Here is a 24,618-nt window from a genome sequence, read left to right on the forward strand (position 1 = left end):
CTGACAGTGAGAACAATTAACCAGTGGAACAACCTGCCTCCAGAAGCGGTGAATGCTCCAACACTGGAAGTTTTTAAGAAGAGACTGGACAGCCATTTGTCCGAAATGGTATAGGGTTTCCTGCCTGAGCAGGGGGTTGGACTAGATGACCTTCAAGGTCCCTTCCAACTTTACTATTATTATTATTATTATTATTAATCTCCATATATTCTAATTATTTGCATTATGATATAATCCAAATATACTTACAAGAGAAGGGTTCATAAACTGTCCTTTCTTTGATGTGAAACAAGCAGGATTCTGTCACCAATTATGTGAATTTCTCCTAGGGAAAGAGAATACTCATTATGAAATGAATTGTGTTGCCTGCAACTTTAATTGTATAATCTGTTTTATTGCCCAAAGGACGGAATGACATTTTTGTATAGGAAGATACAGAAGTTGTTTGTTTTGGAAGGATGAAATGCAGTAATCCCCTGCCTTTTTGAAGAATTTCTTATGAGCTGTTACATATGCTCTGTTTCTGACTGCTAAAGATTTTGACATTTTCACAAAAGAGACCTCTTCTCCATGAATAGTTTTTCCCTTGTGATGCTTGATCTATAGCAGTGTTTCTCAACTTTAGAAACTTTAAGCTGGAAGGCTGGGGAAATCTGGGAGTTTAAGTCCCACTCATCTATTCTAGAAACTCTAGGAAGAGTACAGAGCAGACCTACAAAGCTGATTAGGAAACTGGAGGCTAAAACATATAAAGAACGGTTGCTGGAACTGGGTATGTCTAGTTTAATGAAAAAAAGGACTAGGACATGATAGCAGTGTTTCAATATCTCAGGGGCTGCCACAAAGAAGAGGGAGTCATGCTATTCTCCAAAGCATCTGAAGGCAGAACAAGAAGCAATGGATGGAAAGTAATCAAGGAAAGAAGCAACCTAGAATTAAGGAGAAATTTCCTGACAGAACAATTAATCAGTGGAACAACCTGCCTCCAGAAGTTGTGGGTGTTCCAACACTGGAAGTTTTAAAGAAGAGACTGGACAGCCATTTGTCTGAAATGGTATAGGGTTCTTGCGTGAGTAGGGGGTTGGACTAGAAGAACTCCAATGTCCTTTTCAACTCTGTTGTTATCTTAAAAGTTGCTAAGGTTGAGAAACACTGGTCTCTAGTAAAAGTACATGCCTGCTGTCCTTTTGCATGTAAAAATTATGGCTGCAACCCTATAAACACTGGATTGTGTATAAACACTGAATTAAGTAAGGTCCACTGAATTGAGTAGACAGATACCACATAGAATGCATTGTAGAGCCATTTGCAGCTACAGCCCCGTGCAGGGAAGTGGATCTGCTCATAGGATTAATTGCTTGCTAGTGGTAACACTATTTTAAAACCAAAACAGCTAAAGATGACCTAAGCCTATATCACTGATGAGATGAGAACAACGATGAAGGAAATATTGTGGGTTCATAACAAAATAACGAAGTTATCAGATTAAGTTTATAATGTTGTCCAATGCCCAACTGTATACATGTTTATAAAATACCCAAGCAAATCATATTTTAAAAATGTTGAAACACTCTTCTGTTATGGAAAGATTCGTCTAAAATCTTATGATAACAGCAGATTCCAGAATTGCTTTTAAACAACAACAAAAAAGAATCATTGTACTATACTATACATAGGAAGGAACATTCCTCGAGAGACGAACAAAGCTCCTTTCCGTTTACGCAACCCGCCTTAAAATATGACCCCAACCTTCACCACGTGAAGTCGGGTGCTCGTCGTCTGAAGCCAGAGTTCTCCGATTAGAAAAATCATACGAAATGTTTCGGCTCTCACCCCATCTCTTCCAATTTCTTTGCAACGAGACCCTGCACCTCCGAAGCCAGGCGCCGGCTCATTCGTTCAAACATTCGTTCAAATCCCGCGCTCGATGCCGCCGCCGCTGCTCCCGGACCCGGAAGTGTCGCAGCGCAGGACGGGGCGCTTCGTAGGGCGCCGAGGGAAGGTCAAATGGCGGCGCTGCTGGGCGGGCTGCCCTTTTTGGGCTCCGCGGCCGGCAGGCAACGTGAGTCGGAAAGGTTGTTGGGAGGGTGGAAACCTGACTGGGTTGGTGATGATCTCCGGGGAAAAGGCAGCAGGCGGCGGCAACGGAAGATTTGGAATGCCGTGTTCCAGTGTGTGAAGTTACGGGCAGGAATTCAGCGGCGGGGGGAACCTCGGGGGGTGGAGGCTTTGCTTGGTGTAGCCCAGGGGTAGGCAACCTTGGCTCTTTTATGACTCGTGGACTTCAACTCCCAGAATTCCTGAGCCAGCCATGCTGGCTCAGGAATTCTGGGAGTTGAAGTCCACGAGTCATAAAAGAGCCAAGGTTGCCTACCCCTGGTGTAGCCAATCTTCCTTTCTCCTGCAAATGGGTCAGAGGGATATGTTCCTAGGGGTTCATGCACAAGGTTTGCAACTGAGTGGCCGGCGATCCTTTGCAGAAGTTGGTGCATTTCCCCCCACCCACCCCCGTCGCCATCCGCGCTTAAGAGCGAGCCTGGAAAGAGCCCTACAAAGGTTGGGAAGCCTGCTTGATCTGCTGGGCTATGTTATGAAGGATTCTACTAAAATGATTATTATTGCTCTCTTGGGGAATTCGGTCGTCTTCCTTCACTCGTGTCACAACTCACAAAGTGTTGCTTTAGTTAAATGTCTATGGAGATTCTCAGTTATCCAGGTCATAAGTTACCGGTATCCCAAAGATGCTTTTAAAGAAGCTTCTTGGATGAGAACCGAAAGGTCTTCAAAGAAAAACAAAGTCCAGTTGCCCCATGAAAAAGCATCCTTGGGATGAGGTGTGTGGTTTTAATGGTGCTATGGCTAGGCTTCATCAGCTTTTAGAATCTAGTTTGTTCTGTCTTTTTTTTTTAGTTCTGGTACAGGTAATCCTCAACTTATAACCCTCCATTCAAAGTTAGAGCGGCACTGAAAAAGTGACTTACGACCATTTTTCACACTTATGACCATTGCAGCATCCCCATGATCATGTGATTACAATTTGGATGCTTGGCAACTGGCTCATATTTATGATGGTTGCAGTATCCCAGAGTTATGTGATCACCCTTTATGACAAGCAAAGTCAATGGAGAAGACAGTTTCACTTTACAGCTGGGTTACTAACTTAACAATTGCAATGATTCACTTAACAACTGTGGCAAGAAAGGTCGTAAAATGGGCCAAAACTCAGTTACCAATTGTCTTGCTTAGTCACAGAAATTTGGGCTCAATTGTGGTCGTAAGTCGAGGACTATCTGTACAGCAATCCCTCTCTCTCAGTTCTTGAAGGATGGTAAAGGCAAATCATGTCTGAAAAACTTTGCCAAGAAAACTGCAGGGATTTGTGCAAGCAGTTGCCAGGAACCAACATTGATTTGAAGGCACACAAACAGACTTAGACACATGGGGGAGAGTTCAGGGCTCATCTGCTTCTCCCCAATTTTTTGTTCTCAGGTCTGTGGTCGGATCTTTTTAAAGGTCTGATAGATACTATTGCATTGTTATTAAATGTCTAGCTTTAAAAGAAATTGAATTTCCTGCATTATTGTAAATGTATGCACTTAGTATAAAATACAGCCGCGGTGGAGTTGCACTTAACTATGGGTGTTGCATTTGGTTGCCAAGGAGCTGTCTTTAGGAACAATTTGACTGAATAATCAATAAACTTATAAATTAATAATTCTGAGTGTTTGATTGCACCTCTGTGGCTTGGCACTTTGCTACTTGCATGATTCTGTAAAATCTACCTGTCCAGCATCCATGTCCTAAATAGGCTGCTGAAGGTTACTACCCCAGAAAAGTTCAGAAATGTTTTGCTGGAGTTTGCTGCTTTTTAGTTGTGGAACAATCTCCCCAACCTGAAATCTGGAAGATTGAACTCTCCTGATATTTTGTTTTATTTTAGAAAAGCTGTTAAAACTAAGCTTACTAAACTAAGCTGTAGTTATTTCAGATCGTCTTGAACATGGTTTATGGCTGAATTGATTTGCATTTTGGACTGGGAACTGCTGGCTCTTAGCTCACACTTTTTATTATCACACTAATAATTGGAACCTCTTGCTTTCTTCCCCTTCCTGTAACAGTTTTGCCTGTTCCCACACTCAGTGCAACTGTAGTAAGATTTGCATCCAAAAAAAGCGGAGGCAGCACCAAAAATCGTGGAGGGAACAGACCTGGGAAAAGATACGGCTTCAAAAAATTAGATGGTAAGTTTCTTAATCACTGTACTGCAGTTTCTGATTATTATTATTAACAGCCCATCAACAAAAACAGTTGAAAAAAAAATCACCCCAGATTAATTTTCTTGCTCTTTGGTATCAAACATGGACTATACTGATTGAAGGGCCTTTGTTGATTGAAGAATCTTCCCCTTCCTCTTCCCTTTGTTCCATCCAGTTTTGCCATTTCAGCCATCTTTATTCTTTTTAATTTTGGGGGGGGGGTTCTTTGTTTTTGAATATTTTTACCTATTTGTAAACTGCCTAGAGTGGCTGGGAGTTGGGCAACAGATAAAATTTAATGAAGTATTATTTTCATCTGTTTACAACAGTGAAATCACAGCTGCTAGTTCTTTAGCTGGTATTGGCCTTCATATGCATCAAATCTTTCCTGAGAACTAGGCTGTTCTAATGTCTCATATGTGCAGATTTAAGCAATGTGGCTTTCTGTAATTGACAGATGGAAATTTTGTCAATGCATTGACATATTAAGTACCACTTATGGTTTGTTGCACAGTCAGCCAGATATTTAGACTGGATTTGGCATTTTTAGCCATCTATTGATTCCCAAGGACCTGGGATAGGGAGATGTTATTTGACAGTATTAAAGGTATTGTTGCAGGATGTAAATTGTTCTAGATAGAACCAATTGCCTTTTGCAATTGATGAATATTATTTGGGCATCTGGATATTCCTGTATTATGCCTGTCAACTATCAGACAGCCAGTAGGTGGTAGAACTGCAATAGTTTAGAATTCTGCCTATTTATTGCAGAATATAGGTCCACTATTTAAAATTAGTGCTTACATTCTGTACATTTTTCTTTAGAATATAACTTGGGGGATACAATAGGGAGAATCTAAATAAATTAAGTGAAAGGTTCTGAGCTGTCTTATCAGGTTTACATAATACATAATTGGAATAAGCCAAATCAGAAGTGATGTTGGTTGAGCTTGACTCTTGGCACATCATATCATTCTCTTGATAATAGTACTGAGGTGATTTTGTCAATCACCTTCCTCCAGGGTGTTTGCCAACTTTCACATTTTGGCTATAACTCTGACATTCCCTGGTGGTCTACCATCTCCCAACACTAAACAGACTCCAGGATTGTATTTGCCAAGCCCTGGAAAGGAAAAAAGATGCCAATTGTTGAAGAATGGATCTTAAAATTGGCTGAATTAGCAGAGATCGTGAAGCTAACTGTTTTGATTAGAGCAGGGGTCCCCAGCTCCCGGTCCATGGACCAGTACTGGGCCGCGGCATGCCAGCAACCGGGCCGCACAAACAAGCAAAGCTCCAATCGTGGGATGCAGGCAGCACACCAACCACGCACCCTCTGGTCCGTGGAAAAACCTCTTTCCATGGAACCTTCTGGTGCCCAAAAGGTTGGAGACCTCTGGATTAGAGATAATGGACTAGACAGCTTTATAAGGAGACTTTGTGGACTTTCTATGTACACAGAGGGATTGGAAGAGGGATATTTGGACTAACCTGTTGACTGTTGACTGTTTTTTCTTTAAAAATTTTTTACATATATATCAGTGATGGCGAACCTTTTAGGGACCGAGTGCCCAAACTGCAACCCAAAACCCACTTATGCATCGTCGGGTGCCAGGTGGGTGTGGCCCATTGGGTGGGCGTGGCCCATTGGGTGGGTGTGGCTGCAGTGGTAACAGCAGACTGGTTGGGACTAAAAAGTTCAATCAATCAATTCCAACTTTGCAAGATCTTTTTTTTCCCCACGAGAAGTTGAAATTGACTGATTGATTGAACCTTTTTTTTTGTACAAGGCGGTGGAGGCCTAAAGCGAAAAGGTTTTATAAAACCCAGCTGAAGGCGTAGGATTGGGGCGACGGTGTGCGTGCCCATAGAGAGGGCTTTGAGTGCCGCCTCTGGCACCCGTGCCATAGGTTCGCCACCACTGATATATATTATGACAGAAGTTCGGTCGATTTGATTTTCAGATAGAAATCCTCTCTTCTGGAATATTTGTTTATTTAATATAGTATTCTCGTTAAATAGGGTTGGGAAAGTTTATAATTATTTGTAGATCTGTTATGTAAAGGGGAGGAGAATTTATTGATTGATTTATTTATTTTTCCAGTATCCAGCCAGGGTGGTTTCTTTATGTTTAATACTAAATTTATTTGATATTTGGATCATTTCCCTCCCTTTTTGTATACATTTTTTTTTACTTTTTGTTGTTGGTGTTGGGATATATGGTTTTCTGTTTTGTATTTTATTCTTGTTGATAAAATAATTTTTTTAAAAAAACTAGCCAGACCAAGCCCTGATAACTTCCTTACAGGCCCAGAATGTTCTACGTAAGTTGCATAGCCAGATCCCAGATTTCTTCATCCTTCTCATACAAATACAAAACAATTTAGTGTTATCATAGTTCTCATATGGCTGTTTAAACCTCTCCATGGTCAGATGACCAAAATTATATGATAGTTGCAGCATCTCAAGGTCTTGTGATCACCATTTGTGACCTTCCCAGCTGCCTTCTGACAAGCAAAGTCAACGTGGAAGCTAGATTATTTTAACAACCACATGATTTACTTAATAACTGCAGTGATTTGCTTAACCACCACAGCAACAAAGTTGTAAAATCGAGGCACAAATCACTTAACAGCTATCTTACTTAGCAACCGACATTCTAGTTCCAATTGTGTGGTTGTAAGTCAGAGACTACCTGAACTTGAATGTGGATTCAGGATTACAGAAATGGAACTCTTTTCCTTCTTTTTCTCTTGGTAATCTCAAGATGGCAGTCTGCACTAAGTGGAGAGAGTATTTGGTCAATTAATGTATGAATTAGGAAACCCCTAAGTTAAACTGAGGCTCTTCTGATAAATCTCTTTTGAGAAAATACCTTGGATATGTGTAGAGTGATGTTACTGCTAGAAAGCCTCAGCCAATCAGATTAAGTAAAATGAGGGGTACGACTCTCAAGGCTTGAGTCTCAGATCGTTCACCTTTGACCTCTTCTGCAATGGGCCCCATTTCATGAGAAGGAATGTTAAAGTAAGTTGCTCTGTTGTGCTCCATTTGTATTCAGCTAAAATGCACTCAAGCTGTCTTGTTTCTGAGGTTTAATTACTTTAACTCATTTACAGGACAATTTGTTCATGCAGGCAACATATTGGCCACCCAGCGTGTGATTCGGTGGCATCCGGGAGCTCACGTAAGATGTTCTCTTTGTTATTTCAAATATCACTTAATTAAGACTTGATTCCATTTTTATCAAAGCATCTGTTTCCTTGCCTTATTCTAAATTATCTTGGCATTAACCATTTTTCATTATGGTCTGCCAAACCTCTTGGCCTCGTTTTTTTTATTATTTTTCAAGATTCTTTCTCTCATCTGAGACAAGAATAAAATTCTTTTTTTGATCTCTCTTGCTATGAAAGTGCTGACACTAATAACCAGAAACTGGAGTGTCTCTCCCACCCTGATTAGAGTTTCACAGACATTGAACCACCCTCTTTATATTTAGTAAAAATCCAGACCCAGTATAGTTGCAATATGAAATACCAGATTATGTCAGATACACACTGGAAATTCATCTTCATACCTGGGAGAAAAAAACCTATAGAATACTTGAAGTGAGGCAAGAGGAACATAGGAAAGTGCATTATGGTGCATTGGATGACTTCAGATCACCTGGGGGGGCGGGCGGAATCAAGTTGTGAAAAAGAATAATCAGGCATTTCTTTATCTTGATCCATAGCACAACTTGCATATATTTTTGTAATCAGTGCCTTCTAAGGAGAAATGCTTGCTTACCTAGAGGCCAAGTCCATCCCACGAAGTAACTGGGCAAAATGATATCATATAAAATTGGGCTTGCTGGAGATACCATCTTTAAGACTGAAATTATCTTCAGCCGCTTCTGGATGTGAAGAAATCAACTGTCGCCCAACATTTTTGGGGCTTACAAGCTGACATTTATCTTATTCAGCTGGTGCCAAACCAGATTCAGGCTAATGGGTTCAACTGTGACATTATTAGAACTCCAAAACACACCATCGGGAGCAGGTGCCAACAAAAGCTGGCGGCACAAGGAGCAGATGTAATTGGTTTGCAAAGAGACAAATTACTGAGGGTGAATTTGTGGATTGGTTTCCGAATGTTTTGTTACCAGGCTAGGTAACATCTTCAGTGGAGTTTCATGGATGTCGTTGCGAGTGTTCTTCTGTTCACCTCCCAATGACCTGACCTGATGTAACCTCCCCATCACAAGCCTCTCACTGAAGACCCTCACTTGACATACCCACACCTGAAGCCCTTATAAACAGAACACTGATACTCCCTAAACTCCACTGAAGATGTTACCTAGCCTGGTAACAAAACATTCAGAAACCAACTCACAAGTTTGGAGAACGGACCTTCACTCTCATCCTACATCCGGGCTACAGATATTCGCCACTATTGCAAACAAATTACTTGCTACATCCCATGAACCAGGTATCCCAGGTTACAAGGGTAAACCCTACTAGAGGAGGGATTCTGAATTTAATTTGCAGAAGTGTCTTTTGTTTCTGTAAGTAACTGGAATCCTGCAGTTTCACTTTGACATCTTTGCATTATGCTGTATCATTCTGGTGATAGTGATGTCTTTCTTGCACAAGCAATTGTGCTTTAGTTTAGCACACAATTGGCAAACTGTACCAGTGTCTGAGAACTGCTGGCAGTCCCAATGATAGGCACTGCCTGCGCTCTGATCCAGAGGCTGCTTTTTCCTTTCTTTAATTATGATTCTGTCTCTCTGTCCCAGGTGGGGATGGGCTTCAACAAATGGTTGTATGCTCTTGAAGATGGAATTGTGAGGTTCACTAAAGAAGTCTATGTACCTCCTGCCCGCGGCAAGGAAAGCCGAGAAGTGATCTGCCGGTTGCCCAAAGGAGCTGTGCTATATAAAACTTTCATCAACGTTGTTCCTACCGGAGAAGTGGGAAGTTTTAAGTTGATCACCATGATCTGAGAGCTAGTTCTGAATGACTTTTGTTTAGTCCTCTGCAGCTGGGAATGAAACAATATTTGGAGCAACTATAGCATATCATACAGAGATATGCTTTTAACACACAGCTCTGATGTGATGCTGATGAAAGATAGTATTTTTTTTCCAAAACACAACAGTAGTACTACTGCTGCTTACTTCAGAGGAACTATCTCGAGCTAATTCTTTACTCTTGGGGTAAAAGCAGATGCTGGAGGTAGGTTTCCAATTTAAGAGTGTCCTTAAGCATTCTCAGCAGATTTTGTAACCAGCATGTCTACCTACAGACATATGAAATTATTTCTTCCCAACTTTAGCGCGTCACAATTTGTACACATTGTAATATCATTATTTGTACATTATGCCAGTGTATGCACACAATAAACTTTTGCAGTGTTGCCTGCTATGTACCAAACAGATGTGCAGCTGCTATAGATGCAGTCTAGCAGGAAGTTCCTATCCCAGCTTAATCCTTATCCAATGTGTCAAAGTAGTAATCAGTTTACACAGCGTTTTTATACATAATGAAATTTCTTTGGTGTTGGCTTGGCTTAGTGCATCGTGTGGATCCAGCCAGGTGGTTTGAAAACCATAGATTATGGCATTACATGTGAACCATAGTTATTACTTAGAACCAAGTATGGTTTCAGTCCCAGTTATATAGCATATGACTATTTGGGAAACTTTTATAACAATACATAATTCAAACTTTATTGCATTAAAAGGAGGAAGCAAGATTACTTGATTGTTTAGACTAATTGCAAATTTGGCTTATGGTACCTGGGTGGAACTTGGTCTCTAGATAATTTTTCTGTTAAAGACTCATTACTTTGAAATTATTTTACAGTGGTGACTGTCTTGCCGCTATTAAAAAAAAAATCATGTCCTTAATATATGACATTGCAATTCCAGACCTTGGATATATTTCTTTGTCACTGTGACCAACTGAAACAGGTGACCTGAGAAACGGTCCACAGCATAGCATAAAGTAGACAATCAAAATTATAGAAGGGATGGGATGAAATTCCATGGCAAGGTCTTTGTTTCAGCTTGCTTTCTCCCGTGAAATCTGAAAACTTTAATGCCTGTGTCTTCAGGCAGCCACATACAGTTCTAGTGCTTAGGTGACAACCTTCCTTGACCTTGACCATTAGCCACATTTGCTGGAGCCTAAGAAGTTAAGAGTTTAAACATCTGAAGAGTGCAAGGGTGCCCGTTCCTTTCCAAATCACACTATTCAGCCAGTCTCATACTTTGTTGGCCCCTGCTTTTTGGATTGAAAAAAATGTATATTGTAAATTTAGGGCTTGTCTTCACTGGGAAAATAGTCGGTCTAATCAGCCTGTACTGTACATACTTAGAATATGAAATGCAATAGTGCTAGCTTTCATATGCATTACAGGCACATTTTTTTTTTCATGTTTCATTGACAAATGCACAATCATCAGATTCACATGTCCCACTGATCCCAAAGCAAACAAGCCGCATTTTGACGGTGTTCTGAGAACTCAATCAGTGAATGCCATGGCTAACACTAGATGAGGTGAGTTGTTTTAGCAGATTTGCTTCTCAAGATCTGACGTAAAAATAAGTCTGGCTGACTTCACATATCCCAACAAGCCAAAATGTGATTATTCAATAGTTCACGGTGACTGGCTTCATGTTCCAATCTGAGTTGAAGCTCTTTTATAGCTTTATGCAGTGTGTGAAGCCAGCAAACTGGAGGCCCATTGGTGCTAGCAATGTCCACACCCTAATCGCCATCACTTCCTTCTGTTTTTTACCTACAGATACGTAGCTGTAGTTCTAACTAAAGTTCAAGTAAATCATTCAACAGGCTATGGAACTCAAGACAGTAATTAGCTGTATAAATACAGCATGCTAAGCCGCAGTGTGATTTCTTTGGTTTTGGCTAATTGGGTCATGGCCTGTTCCAACAAACCATGGGTAAAACAAAGGTTTCATGTAATGTATGAACCAAGCTGTTAAAGGAAAGCCTACTTGCCTTTAAATGTGAAATACAGTAGTACAAGTACACTGTTGGGGGGGAAGGTGTTAGGAGCACAGAAACATAAATTTACTAAAGCTACCTTTTTATGTGTTAGCCATATAAAGTGTTACATCAACTGTCCTTAAAATAAAACCTGAATACAAATATACCTGAACTCACATCTGTTCTTTTCAATCTCACAGACAGGAAAGGGTAAATAAGTAACTTCATTCTGGTAGACTGTAGAAGAAATCCCAAGCATTTCCCAATTAGATTAATTTTCATTGATGGCATTAGGAACATTTGGAGTGATTATTGGTCAAACAGAAACAAACAAAAATCTGCCCCCAAATCCAAACAAAAAAAAACAGATTTAAGCTTATCAAGATTGTCTGAGCTCCAGCTTGACAGGTAAAATAAACAATTCTGGTATACATGAAAATAGCTAAAGCTTCCCTTCCAGGGAGATTTCTACATTTTGACAGGTAACCCTTTAATCAGTTATGGCTTGGCTACAAAACAGGCTATTTGTATTTCAACTGGGGAAACATGAGACATAAATGCCAGGCATGTCTTCTGCTTAATCTCTGAACGTGTCCGGATCTGCAAAATGGCTCCCACCCTTCTTCAAAAGGAGAAAAATAAATCCCACCAGAATTTGTCCAAAGAATTCATTCTCTGGTGTAGATTGATGAAAATAGCCAGAGGGTAAAATACATTCATCGTGTCACTTAAAGCCCAGAATTGTGTCCTGTGGATATAGTTCTATGACAGCTAAAAGAAAAGAAAATGTTCAGGTAAATATCTTGAAAGTTTGGCAGCTCTAACAGAGGTATTTTTTTTTTAAAGGGGGAAGAGCTGCTGTACATTCTCTGAAGGTGGTCTTTGAACTAGAAACCTTTCTCCGTCTCTTTAAAAAAACAAAGGGAAGGTTCAGTGGCTTTGTCTGATGTTTAGCTCCTGGGATCAAACTGAAATTCCAATGTTATGTTTGCTTGACTTACTCCTGCAGCTAGAAGATCATCTGGAGATAAACTTGGAAGTAGTCTCTAGGCCAGAGAGTGGCAACATTTGGCTAGCTGGGGAATTCTGGGATTTGAAGTCCACAAGACATAGCCAAGGTTGAGCAACATTGCTTTAGGCCAGGGGTGTCAAACTGCCGGCCTGCGGGCCGGACGCATCACGACAAGACCGCGCCCATCCCATTGCCGGCAATGGGGAAAAAGTTCTGATACGTCACGCGACGTCACGTGATGCCGCGAGTTTGACATGTCTGCTCTAGGCTGTTCTTGCTGGAAGTTTATTTGGGTTCCGATGTATAAAAAAGAGAAGGAAGAGAAAAGCTGATCAGAACTTCCCTAGAGCAATTTGTTCCATTGGGATGGGTAAATTTCTGTCTTCAAGAATTAGTTCAAGACAGCAGTCCCAAAGCTGTAATTGTAAGGAGGGTGGGTGGGTGGGGGGAATGGCTTGCTTTGCAACAATGCCGGAGAGTTTCATTCCATTTCCTCAGCATCAAGGTTTGGCCGATTGCCCTGCAGAAACGAAAGCATTGCCCAGTCTGTGCCATGGAGAGTGGAGGACTCATTCCCAGCCTACACCGAAGTGTTCCTCTGAGTCTGGTAAGTGGGAGAAGCTTGCAGCATGTCTGGCAGGCTCTGCCTGGTTGATAACTCTGAGCCGGCTCCGGTTCTTGACAACGTGGCAGGATACCTCAAGGCCTGTTCATAAGGGGGCGGTAACTGTGAAGAGAAGATCAGGAACACGGTATATTTCCTGCCAACTGAGCTCCACGCTCCATTAAAGAATTATTAGAGGGGCAACATATTCACCAGCCACTACAACCAAATGATAGCTAGGTGATTTCAAGGCCTTGCACACATGGCTGAATAAAGGTGGAGACTGAAGCAGATATGAAGAAAACCTCTTACAATTATTGAATGGATTCTATTACAAAGATTGTTTGTAAATAAAGGTTCATTGACTTGGGCCTGCACATATTGTGCTAAGCCAAAAGAATTAATGGGTGCAAGCTTGATGCCAGGAATCAGTACAAGAACAAAGCAGTATTAGACTAGTTTAACTTCCCAGGATACTCCATTACAGATCTCAAAGTAGCTGTTTTTGCCAGCACAATTGACTGAGCAGCAGCTGAACTCCCATGCATCAAAAGGTTTCAGGTCATCTCAGAAAGCCTCAACCAGCCCAATGGATAAAAAAGCAGTTTTCTGTAATTTGTCTCACATATAATCTGTATCTACCCTAACCACCCTTTCTTTCCCCCATTGCACTCCAATTTAAATCCTGCCTCAATTTAGACACTCTGTGCCTCTGAACAAGGGAGCTGCAGTGCACAAAAGCCTTTGAATAAGATGTGTTCGTCTGAAGAGTTCTCCTGATTACTTCAAGGTAACATAATTCTTTTAAAATAAGCCAAACCTGGATATTGTGCAGACCCACTCATTATATCCATGGTTTATGGTTTGGAGCAATGGGTGATCTCAGCCTTTGCACGTCATACAAAAACAAGGCAATCCAGTGCAATGGACTTTCTGCATTCTTCCTTCTGATGCAGCTTTCATTTCCATTTCTTTGGTCAGCTCGCCTTAGAATATAGGCCTCTAGTCACCCTAGCACAGGGGTGTCAAACTCAATTTCATTGAGGGCCGCATCAGCATTGCGGTTGCCCTCGGGGGGGCTGGGGGTGTGTGGCCAGGGTGGGTACGGCCTACTGGGTGGGCGTGGATGGAGTGGGTATGGCCTAGTGGGTGGGTGGGCGTGGCCAGCTCTACATCATTCACGTCAAGGGTGCCTGTGGGGGCCTGGGCAGGAGTGGGACAGATCTGAGGGTCTCTGGCAGAAAGGGGTGGGACCAGGGCAGAGCCCATCAAGCCGGATATGTGAAGTAGGCGAGGGCCATTTGCTGGCCACTTCCAGGCGATGGTGCGTTTCTTCATTCCTCACAAAGGGCGACACCTCTCCAGCATGCACCCAGGGGGTGGGGCCGATGCGGCAGGGGCTGGTTCCTCGCTGATTCCAGACGGCCTTGTGGAGCTAAGACTGAATGCATTTCAGCATAGATGGCCACCACAAAATTGTACATTGGCTCCCGGCCAGCCTGGGCCAGGGCCAAGGCAGCAGGGGCCGTTCCCTCACTGTTTCCAGGATGGCTTCGCGGGCCACATGAAACCACTTCGCGGGCCGCATCCGCCCCCCGGGCCTTGTGTTTGACATGTCTGCCCTAGCAGCTTCTTTATACTTCTTTGTAATTTTTTAAATAAATTATTATTTTCTATTTTTTTTTCTATTTTATCTTTTCACTATTTACTATTTGGTTTATTTTTACGTTTTTTACTATGTTAGAAAATTTTTCAATAACAATATGATAGGATATAGTGTAATAAGTCACACTTACCAGCAACAGAAAGGAAAGATGTGGGGGGAAAAGCACTCAAGGTAATATATATATGTATATGTATATGTATATGTTTTCAAAATTTGGATTGCTAACAAAGAATTACGGGAGAACTGGAATAGCCATTTCAAACTTTTTAGTTCTTTTCAACCAGACATACCCTTCTGAGATTCGAACCTGGGCTGTCTGCATGTTAAGTATATGCATATGTATATGTACAGTATATGTATATGTATGTGTATATATATCTTTCAAGCACAGGAAATACATATTTCTTATGTGTGAAGTGGGTGTTTGTAAACATGCCAAATGTTTCAAAAAATTGTGATAGCATTTTCCCTTAGTTGTTGCAATTAAATTACCGAGCAGCTGAGCAAGTGATAAACTGCGCTGAAGGAAATGAAATAAACTGCAAAGCAGTGCAATACGATAAGCATCTAGCTTACAATATAATCCACCAGAAGTATGTCTATAGCTTTCTATTGGCATCTAAATGTTGTGTTTAAACACTTGTTACGTAAACTAGGATTGTCATCCAATGCTTTAATTATACTTAAGCTGTAATCCTACACCCATTTATTTGGGAGTAAGCATTTCTGAACACAAGGGAAACTCCGGTAAACATAGGTAAGGCTGTAATATTGTCCGTTAACAAAGGTACCTGCCTTTGCATGCAGAAAAGAACAAAAGTTCTGAAGCTAGAGTCATGCTTAGTTTTTAAAGGGTGCCAGTATATATGGTAGTGGATAAAAATAAAAGAAGGGGCATGCTATCTTGTATTTGCATACACACAAATGGTTTTTTTAAAATCTGGGCTACTATAATGAGGGACTCCTTTTTTATTGATTAAAGGTTTTAAACCTACTAATGGGAACTGACTGACTTAGGTTCTTTATGTTGTGGTTCCCGGAAATCTACCATCCCGGTAGGAGCCTTCTGATAAAATAAGCTTCTCCCCACACCAAGAGGAAAAGAGAATTTCTATCAGAAGGGCCAATATCCCCAGACATAACTCTTCCTCATTTCCATCACAACTTCCCACAAATCTTATTTTTCTGATGGAAAATAAGGATAGAGGAGAGGCTTTGGATCAAGAGAACTTAAAGACTTACCGTATTTGCTTTCACCCATACGTTCAAAGAGCTTCTAACCTAAGATAGGGTTTGGGTTTGCGTAATCACCTTCCTTTTTTTTCCAAAGGGAGAAACGGTGTTGATTTTTTAAAAAGAGGGAAAGCCAAATCAGAGATACTATATTCCTTGCTATGCCCAGCTGATTTGTTAGCAGCAAGAGCATGGATTCACTGGGATTGCAACACTAGAGCCTTCCGCAAACAGAAGGGACTTGTTTGGCAAACAATACTACCTTGCATTTTAACTAATAATTTCTGTGACAATTTTAGTGGGGGTGGGGGGAGAGACGATTCTTCCATAAGCCTTTACCCCTTTGTCTAGAAAACAGTTGATTAATCAGAGAACATGTTGGGTTGCATGAGAGATTTCAAAACTAATTTCATTTATATTTTTAAAAGAACTGTCTTCTTCTTGAAAGACAATGCACATCGGCATTAGCAATGAATCAGTGCAATAATAACAAATACATTAAAAATGGAATATTGTAATTCACAGACACATATCTGGCATCAATAATTCCCCATCAATGAGGTCTCAAAGGCATTCGGGAACAGCCAAGTTTTTATAAGATTTTACAGGTTTCTGGAAGGAAAACCTGTATATGTGTTGGCTGGAGCACCCGGTCTACCAAGTATAGGATAAATCAGTCTGTTCTGCATTTCGCTCCGATCTAGGAGCATCTTTTGCAGGCAGACGTCATATGTGTGGTACATATGTGTATCGTTAGATACATACTTTCTTTTGAGAGCAGGCAACAGAAGTTCATTTTTAATGTGAGCCAGTGTGCTCATAGTAAAAAAAAAAAGACAATAAAGCTTATCTTATCTAGAAAAAGACAGGTAGAACAGGACTGATTGTCACATGTCAAAAATACACACATACAATATTTCAGGACTACACAGGGACAGGGAAATTTCAGTATTGTTTTGTGCAAGGATGGGAAAAGCTACACCTGCTTAAAATCTTCCTAACTATTCCTAACTATCTTCTCTCTAACTGTTAAAAAGCAGAAGAGTCTGCTCTGCTGTTCTTATTGTCTGGGTATCTTGGCGCTGAGATGGAATGTGACATATCCAGGATAATGTCTAATATATTAATCCATATAATTGTGAAAACATGCCCTAAAGACTAGAAGAATCTATAAGTCAAAAGATTAATAAGAAAATGCAAAGAGAGTCCACTGCAAATAAGCTATGGTTGCTGAACCTACACTTGGCTATGATTCTGAGAAATGAATAAGCATGCTATGAATTTCTGCAGCAGCTCTAATACATCTGTGCAAAGAAATGGCACCCACAATAAACATTTACTATCTTGGCCTTGTTTAGGGCAAAAATTTTGCCTATAAAGTTATTCAACCTATTTAATTCAGAGGAAACATCTTTTCTAGGAAAGAAAAGGAAGAACGTCCTTTTTTAAATCCCAAGGTTACAGAATTTCAGTTCCCGGCATTGTTCACTCCTGTCAAGGTGGCTAGAGGTGCAATTCAGAAATACCTGCTCTGCTCTCTTATCTGACTTCAGTTTGTAAGTTTTGGCAAATATTTATTTTCAAAGCATTCTACTGATGTCTCACAATGAGCTCTCTTTCTAAAGTCCATTACTTCAGGTTTGGCATGTGGAGAAAATAAACCTCAACATAGTCCAGGGAGAAAAGGTAGGGTGAGAGGAAAGAAGTGCTGAATTTTGAGGACAGAAGTATGATCTGAGTACAAGGACTTGAAGCTAGATGCATGTTCCAACCTGAGTTCTTACTTATCTATTGTTTGGCCTATCTAAATTATGTGCTAATATAAGGGCTTATATAGCTGTAGAAAGTGCTTTAAGTGTGCAATATAAGTTGTAATTGGTGTTCAGGTTGCTGACTGCTCTTATTATTTGTTGATATGAAAGTTTTAAGGCTCAAGGCCATTAAAAGTCCCAGCATAGAGTTCCAGGTTGTGATTTCAAAAACATTTACTTCCAGGTAAAGGATCTAGGTTGTAAATTCCACTGGGATCAATTGAATGGACTCTCTAATAATTATATACAAGATAACATTCATAGTAGTGAAGCTTGGTGCTATTTCATCTCAGTTAAGTATTCTGCTATAAGCAATTATTTCCTTGCAATTTCAATATCATTCACCCCGATTATTAACTCTTTCACTACAGCACAGGACAGATGGAAAATTGTTTGAAATGGGGCTTCAAAGCACTTATTTGAGGCCACAGTTTTAAACAAATGCCAGTGATATGACGGAGTCATATTTGCACAGGGGCCGTGCACTTTTTTCCTTTTCTCCTATTATCACTTCTTGTCAAACAAATTCTGTAGATTTTGAAGCCCTGAAAGCAGCAGCAATAGGATGAGCCTTTCATTTAACCACAGTGCACAGAGGCTAGAAACAAATCACTATTCTGACTAAAGTAGCAGAGAAAAGCACCTTCTCATAGACTCTTTTGATTTCGGCGGGCACTGATGGTTTTACGAAATGTACACATTTTTTAGCTGTTCAGTTCAAAAAAGAGTTGTTCCAGCTTTCCTAAAACTTTTCAGATATTGCTCCACTCATCCCAAGGTCAGTTTTCAAGGCCAGAACACTTTCACAACAGCCTGAGTAAGACCAGAACATTTCCAAAATGCTCAATACAATCATTTTGAACTCCAAACATCGTGTTTTGTACCAGTATTTGTACCAGACAGTGTTTTGAAACATTTTAGATTCAAAACATTTTGCACACCACTAGTTGTTAGAAGAGGCAAGATTAGTTTTGTTTCTATTTTAATTTCTCACACCATTGTTACAAGGCATAGTAAAGACCCTGATGTCTTGAATGGGTTAGTTAGAGTACTGGGTAAAGAGCAGCCAGAATACATGTCACAGGAGACCTATTGATAGCTTGAGACCCCAGGAATACAGTCCATCTCTAGCTTTTCCTGCCTTCCCTCAAAAACACATTAGGAATACAACCCCCCTCTTCTCTTTTCCAGGATTCCTTATCTGTACTATCCCTTATCAATAGTATTGTTTATTTTATCTACATCTGACCTTTCCTTCAGAGACATAAGAGGACATACAGAGGATTCTCATCTTCTGCTTTCTCCACAATCACCTTCTGAGATTGGATGGCTGAGAGTGTGTGACTAGTCAAAAGTCACTGAGCAAACTTCCATGGCTAAAGGTAACCCTAACCTCACAAATACCTCAACCGCTGCACCACTCTTTCAATTTCTTGCATAGGTAAGTTCTTGCTCTGCTATCTTAGCCAGAAGGTTTTTAATATACTCAATTAAAACTAGGGAGAACTCCGAACAGGTGTTTTGAATGGGGGCTGAAGGAGTCTCACATGTCTGCCTATGACATGGTATACTATAAGCCCGTGGTGGTGAACCTATGGCACGAGTGCCACAGGTGGCACTCAGAGCCCTCTCTGTGGGCATGCGCACCGTCGCCCCAGTCCTAGGCCTTCAGCTGGGTTTTATAAAACCTTTTCGCTTTAGGCCTCCACCGCCGTGTGCAAAAAAAAAAAAGGTTCAATCAATCAATCAATTTCAACTTCTCGTGGGGAAAAAAAAACTTGCAAAGTTGGAATTGATTGATTGAACTTTTTAGACCCACCCAGTCTGCCGTTACCACCGTGGCCACGCCCACCCAATGGGCCATGCCCACCCGGCACCCGATGATACATAAGTGGGTGTTGGGTTGCAGTTGGGCACTCGGTCTCTAAAAGGTTCGCCATCACTGCTATAAGCCAAGCTGTATCCTGCACACAAATCTCAAGGTTGGAAGTCTCACTGATGTCAACTGAATTCACTTTTAAATAATTGGGAAAGAACTATAATAAAAGCAAGTGGCATTCTGTGTCAAGGAAAGCCAATACAATTACGCATTTATCGCAATTTCTCTTGATTTAGGATAGGTTGGGTATCTGGAATAGAATGGATTTTGAAAAATTGATAAATCACTCCCTTTTGCGTGGACGAATGAAGAAAATGCAGCTATCCAGATGATGGACAACAAGTTGCATCATCTGCTATCATTAGCCATGTCAGCTTGACCTGAAGGGAGTTAATCATCTAACCAGCCCTGAAGAGTCACAAATTTCCTATCCGTACTTTGGTGAGTGGTTGCCAACTGAGAGGAGCCACATGTTCAGGGACAGTTTTGCTTGCAGAAAACATCTTTCAGGTTCCACGACCTTGCAGTAAAATGATTACAAGTAAAAGTGGGAAAAGGTCTTGCTTTAGCTCTTTGCTACAGGCTGGATAAAAAGATAGACTTGGTCCAACACAACACAAACACTGCAAGTTTAATGTGGACCCAAATGGTTTACTTTGAATTACATATATTTTAGCTGAAATCTTAACAAGACAAGGATGGATAACAGGCAGAAGCAAAGTTGAAAAAAAGCACCAATTATTTTAGATATCCAGAAAGATCCCAAAGGCTACTGTAGCAAGATGAGGAACAACTAAAAATGTTAGCATCTTCATGATCTGTTGCCCTGCACAAGGTTGTGAGAGAAGCTGGAGATAAAACCACTTGCCTCCATTGAAACCCCCGGGGCTATATTCACCATGAACCAACCCACTCACTTATGGTGTGAACATTTAAATGGACAGATCTCTTATGCACGGTTGCCTTCTTGTCTGCTGTAGCTCCTTGCAGAAGACAGAAAGACTACTTTTCAAAAGATACAAGATGAATCATTAACCAGAAAGAATATAAACAAGTGGCAAGCACTGGAAATTCCTGGAACATTCTGTTCCTTCCTCCAGGATTGAAAAGAAAAAAAAATAGGAAAAAAATGGAGCAGAGTCCCAAGTTATCTCAATAAAAAGTGCTTAGAAGAAATTCTATAAATACCTCATCAGGGGAATAATTTTATAGAACTAGATATGAGATAGACATTTTTCATCCTGAGAGACCATTTTTTACTGATTGCTCACCTCTGGAGAGACTTCTGCCCATAATCCAAATCTATCAGCAATCATCTGGTGAATCTCCCGTTGCCGATCCTTTTTTCGTACACTCTCATAGCTTGGTAGGTGAGGCTGCTCCCACTGGGGAAGCTGATAGCTACCGGGGCTTCCAACACAAAACAATTCATCCCCCTAGATATGCAAAGGAAGAAAAGTCATATTTCAAAAGCTTGGTAGGTTTACAAGACATTTTTGCCCACGTTTAGTATGCATACTGTAGGCAAGCATCCACATTAGGTTTATACTTCTTATTATTAAATAGATATAAGGTCAGAACCGAGGGTAATGTAACGCCACTGATCTCTTCCTTTCAGTGTCAATAAATCAGCCTCATCCATTAAAACATGGCTGGCTGGGGAATTCTGGGAATTGAAGTCCACAAGTCTTAAAGTGGCCACGTTTGAGGACCCCTGCATTAAAGTAAGCAAGCATTCAGAGTACTCCAACAATTTGCAGCAAGAGGATTGGTGCTAATTTATGAGACAGTAATAAATTTCTTTCCACTCATGTGATCCTCGACGTACGACCACAATTGAGCCCAAAATTTCTGTGGCTAGGTGAGACAGTTGTTAAATTAATGTTGCCCCATTTCACAGTGAATCACTGCAGTTGTTAATGTAATAACACGGTTGTAAACTGAATCTGGCTTCCCCATTGACTTTGCTTGTCAGAGGGTCACAAAAGATAATCACGTGACCCCGGAGATACTGCGACCGTCATAAATTTGAGCCAGTTGCCAACCATCCAAATTTTGGTCCTATGTCCATGGAGGTTCTGCAGCCATCATAAGTATGAAAAACGGTCATAAGTCACTTTTTTCAGTGCTGCTATAATGCCAAACGGTCACTAAACAAATGGTTGCAAGTTGAGGACTACCTGTATACCAGCTATATGTTGCCATATTTCAATAAGGATTTAAAAACTCTGAATTAAAAAAAATACTGTAGCAAATAATGATTAGGGGGGGAAAAAGCTAGGAAGACGATTCATAGCCAATCTTCCCGTGCATATCCAATAAAATCATTCCTGATCTGTATTTCAGATTGCAGGGAAAAAGAATACATGTGCATGGAAGACTTCATATGGGGGGAATAGGGGGGGCATTCGGACGAGTAATTACAGATAATCCTTGACTTATGACCATTCATTCAGCAACCATTTGAAATTATAATTGCGCTGAACAAATGGTGGTTACAACCAGTTCTCGGCGTTCTGACCGTCCCAGCACCCTTGTGGTCACATGATCGCGATCTGGGTCATTGGCAACTGGTTCACCCTTACAACCAGTTATAACATCCCACAATCCCGACTGTCATTTGCAACCTTCTGTGTCTGCTTCCCCTGAAAATCAGTAGCAGAAGCCAGCAAGGAAGGTTGTAGATTGCTGGGGTAAGTCTTCCCCACCCACATATCTTCCCCCAGCTTCTCTGTGCCAGCCACTCCCGCACCCTTCCTGAGCCTCCCTATTGAACCCCTGCGCGCGCACACACCAACTTTGGCTGTGCTTCTCTTGTAGCCTCATCGCTCCAATCCGTATGCGCTGTTCCCAACCCTGAGTGCACCTTCCTTGCACATCCCCATGCATTCTCCTTGAGCTTCACCTCCCTCTCAGCTTCATGTATCTCTGCACACCCTCGCAAGTCCTCAGCACGCCTCCTTCACATGCTTGTGTACCCTCACTGAGCCTTGCTGCATTTCCCTTGCATCCTCTCCGTCCATGGCCATGCCTCCTTCGTGTCCTCCCTCCACTCAGCAACAGCCCACCTCCGCCTGCTGGCCTGCTTGCCAGCCACCTGGAACTTGCGACTTCCTGCTGGCTTCTCCACTGACTTAGCTGTAAGAAGTTGACAGGAAGCTGCCTCTTCCAATGACTCTGGGATTTAGTTAACGATCACAACCAGCACTGCAGGGATTGCCATCGTTAAGTGATGAGTCACACTTTACAACTGCATCACCGAGGAACAGAAATTCTGGCCCTGATTGCCGTCGTATCTATAAAGATGAAGTACTACCCTTTAGAAAAATGGCATCTCATTGTTCAGTGGAGAAGAAACTGCCAAGTAATTCAGATGAGTGTGAAGAATGGCTGTCATGTTAAAATATATATATTTTTATTTAGCAACTTTATATAGCTGCCCATTTCATTAAACACGACTGTGGGTGGCATGCAACCAACAACAGTTAAAAACAATGTAATAGTACTGTAATACAAATATTAATAATTGTAGTAATAACGTTCCTCTAAAACATCTAACCTTTAATTTTAAGTGTCAAAGAAGTCCAAACTTAACTGCATCAAAGATGAATTTTTTTCCTAATCTAGAACCTCCATATATATATGCAGGCAATACTCAACTTGCAACCATTTCTTTGATGACCATTCAAATTTGCAACAGTGTTGAAAAAAATGACTTATGACCATTTTTCTCACTTAACAACCAGTGCAGCATCCCCATGGTCACGTCATCAAAAATCAGACATTTGGCAACTGGCATATATTTATGACGGTTGCAGTGTCCCGAGGTCATGTGATCATCTTTTGGGAACCAAAGTCAATAGGGAAGCCAGATTCACCTCACAACTAACTTAATAACTGCAGTGATTCACTTAACAACGTCTTGCTTAGCAACAGAAATTTTGGGCTCAACTGTGGTCGTAAATCCAGGATTACTTGTACCCTACTATAATTCCCATAATTCTCAGCAATCATGATCTATGATTATGATGATTGCAGGTAATTGGATCTGTGGCCCAACCGGCCTCGTCTGGCAGCAAGAAAGACCAACACAAACCTTCTACACCTTTCTGAACAAAACCATTCAAGTGCTTTGCGGCATTTTATATTAAAAAAAAGGAACAATCTAGCTTGCTACCCAATTAAAAAGTCTAGCTAAAGTGGCCCAGTCTTTAGTGTGTCTTAACCACACACTAGTACTAATGAGGCCAACTTCTATCATTTTTGCCTGATCAAAAAGCAGTGTTAACTCTATTAGATTCTTTTCTTGCTATCTAGTGAGATATCTTATACCCTAATGATAGGTAGCATCTGTGCTGAGAAATATATCCAAATTCCTGCTAAGACCAGTTTGGTTTAGTGGTTAAGGGACCAGACTAGAAACCAGGAGACTAAGTTCTAGTCCCACCTTAGACATGAAAGCCAGCTGGGTGACTTTGGGCCACTCGTACTCTCTCAGCCCAATTCATCTTACAGGGTTGTGGTAATGGGGAAAATAGGAGAAGGAAGGAGTATTAGGTATATTTGCTGCCTTGAGCTGCTTATGAAAATAACAAAGGCTTCTTAAAAATTCTAAGCCCTCATCTCAGTCTACTTCAAAAGACAATTGGAAAGGTAAAGGAGAAAAAAATTCAGTAGGCTGTTTGGAGGAAGAAAAAGATAATAATTAAATTCATCTCACCACATTCATATAGTTATCCAGATAAACAGTTTCTTCATTATGCTTCCTTTGAGGCCCCATGGCCAAGTTCCTCTACTATACTCAACCCAACCATGCCTTTCCCCCTGTGTCCCCATCTCCTTTTTCTAGGTGATCCATCTGTCCATAAAAAAAGGCTCTCCCACCTGGACACTAGGGTTTTCAGCAGCACCTGTCTCCATTCGCTGTGCTCCAGACTGGGATCCCACCAGTCGCTGGTTGCTATTGAAGTAAGAAGGAGGACATTCCTGTGGGATGGGAGGAGAATTTTAATTTTAAAAACAAAAGCTGTGTTTTTCTTCTGAAAATTCCAGACCGGAAAAGCAACCTATTACTCAACATGAACTAGCAAGTGATCTACAAGAAATACTAATTCCACTGAATCCTTTCTCTGGAGCCCATTCTGTATATTTCACTAAAATGT

The 24,618-nt window shown here is 41.0% G+C and overlaps 1 protein-coding gene across 1 annotated transcript; it reads left to right on the plus strand.

Annotated features, from left to right (window-relative positions):
- Positions 1 to 1,963: 1,963 nt before the first annotated feature.
- MRPL27 (mitochondrial ribosomal protein L27) lies at positions 1,964 to 11,414 on the plus strand. The gene is made up of 4 exons (XM_015811779.1): positions 1,964 to 2,062; positions 4,119 to 4,241; positions 7,376 to 7,443; positions 9,037 to 11,414. The coding sequence occupies exons 1-4, from the start codon at positions 2,008 to 2,010 to the stop codon at positions 9,241 to 9,243; spliced, it is 453 nt and encodes a 150-aa protein (XP_015667265.1). The 5' UTR covers positions 1,964 to 2,007; the 3' UTR covers positions 9,244 to 11,414.
- The last annotated feature ends 13,204 nt before the right edge of the window (positions 11,415 to 24,618 follow it).

The sequence above is a fragment of the Protobothrops mucrosquamatus genome, unplaced genomic scaffold, assembly GCF_001527695.2.
Source record: "Protobothrops mucrosquamatus isolate PMUCROS unplaced genomic scaffold, P.Mucros_1.0 scaffold_52, whole genome shotgun sequence".
NCBI lineage: Eukaryota > Metazoa > Chordata > Lepidosauria > Squamata > Viperidae > Protobothrops > Protobothrops mucrosquamatus.

What these genes read in the sequence shown, in the direction of transcription:
- MRPL27 (XM_015811779.1), top strand. Translation starts at nt 2,008, where the DNA reads ATGGCGGCGCTGCTGGGCGGGCTGCCCTTTTTGGGCTCCGCGGCCGGC. An exon ending in CGGCTTCAAAAAATTAGATG is followed by an intron (nt 4,242 to 7,375) that starts GTAAGTTTCTTA and finishes ACTCATTTACAG; the next exon opens with GACAATTTGTTCATGCAGGC. An exon ending in GGTGGCATCCGGGAGCTCAC is followed by an intron (nt 7,444 to 9,036) that starts GTAAGATGTTCT and finishes TCTCTGTCCCAG; the next exon opens with GTGGGGATGGGCTTCAACAA.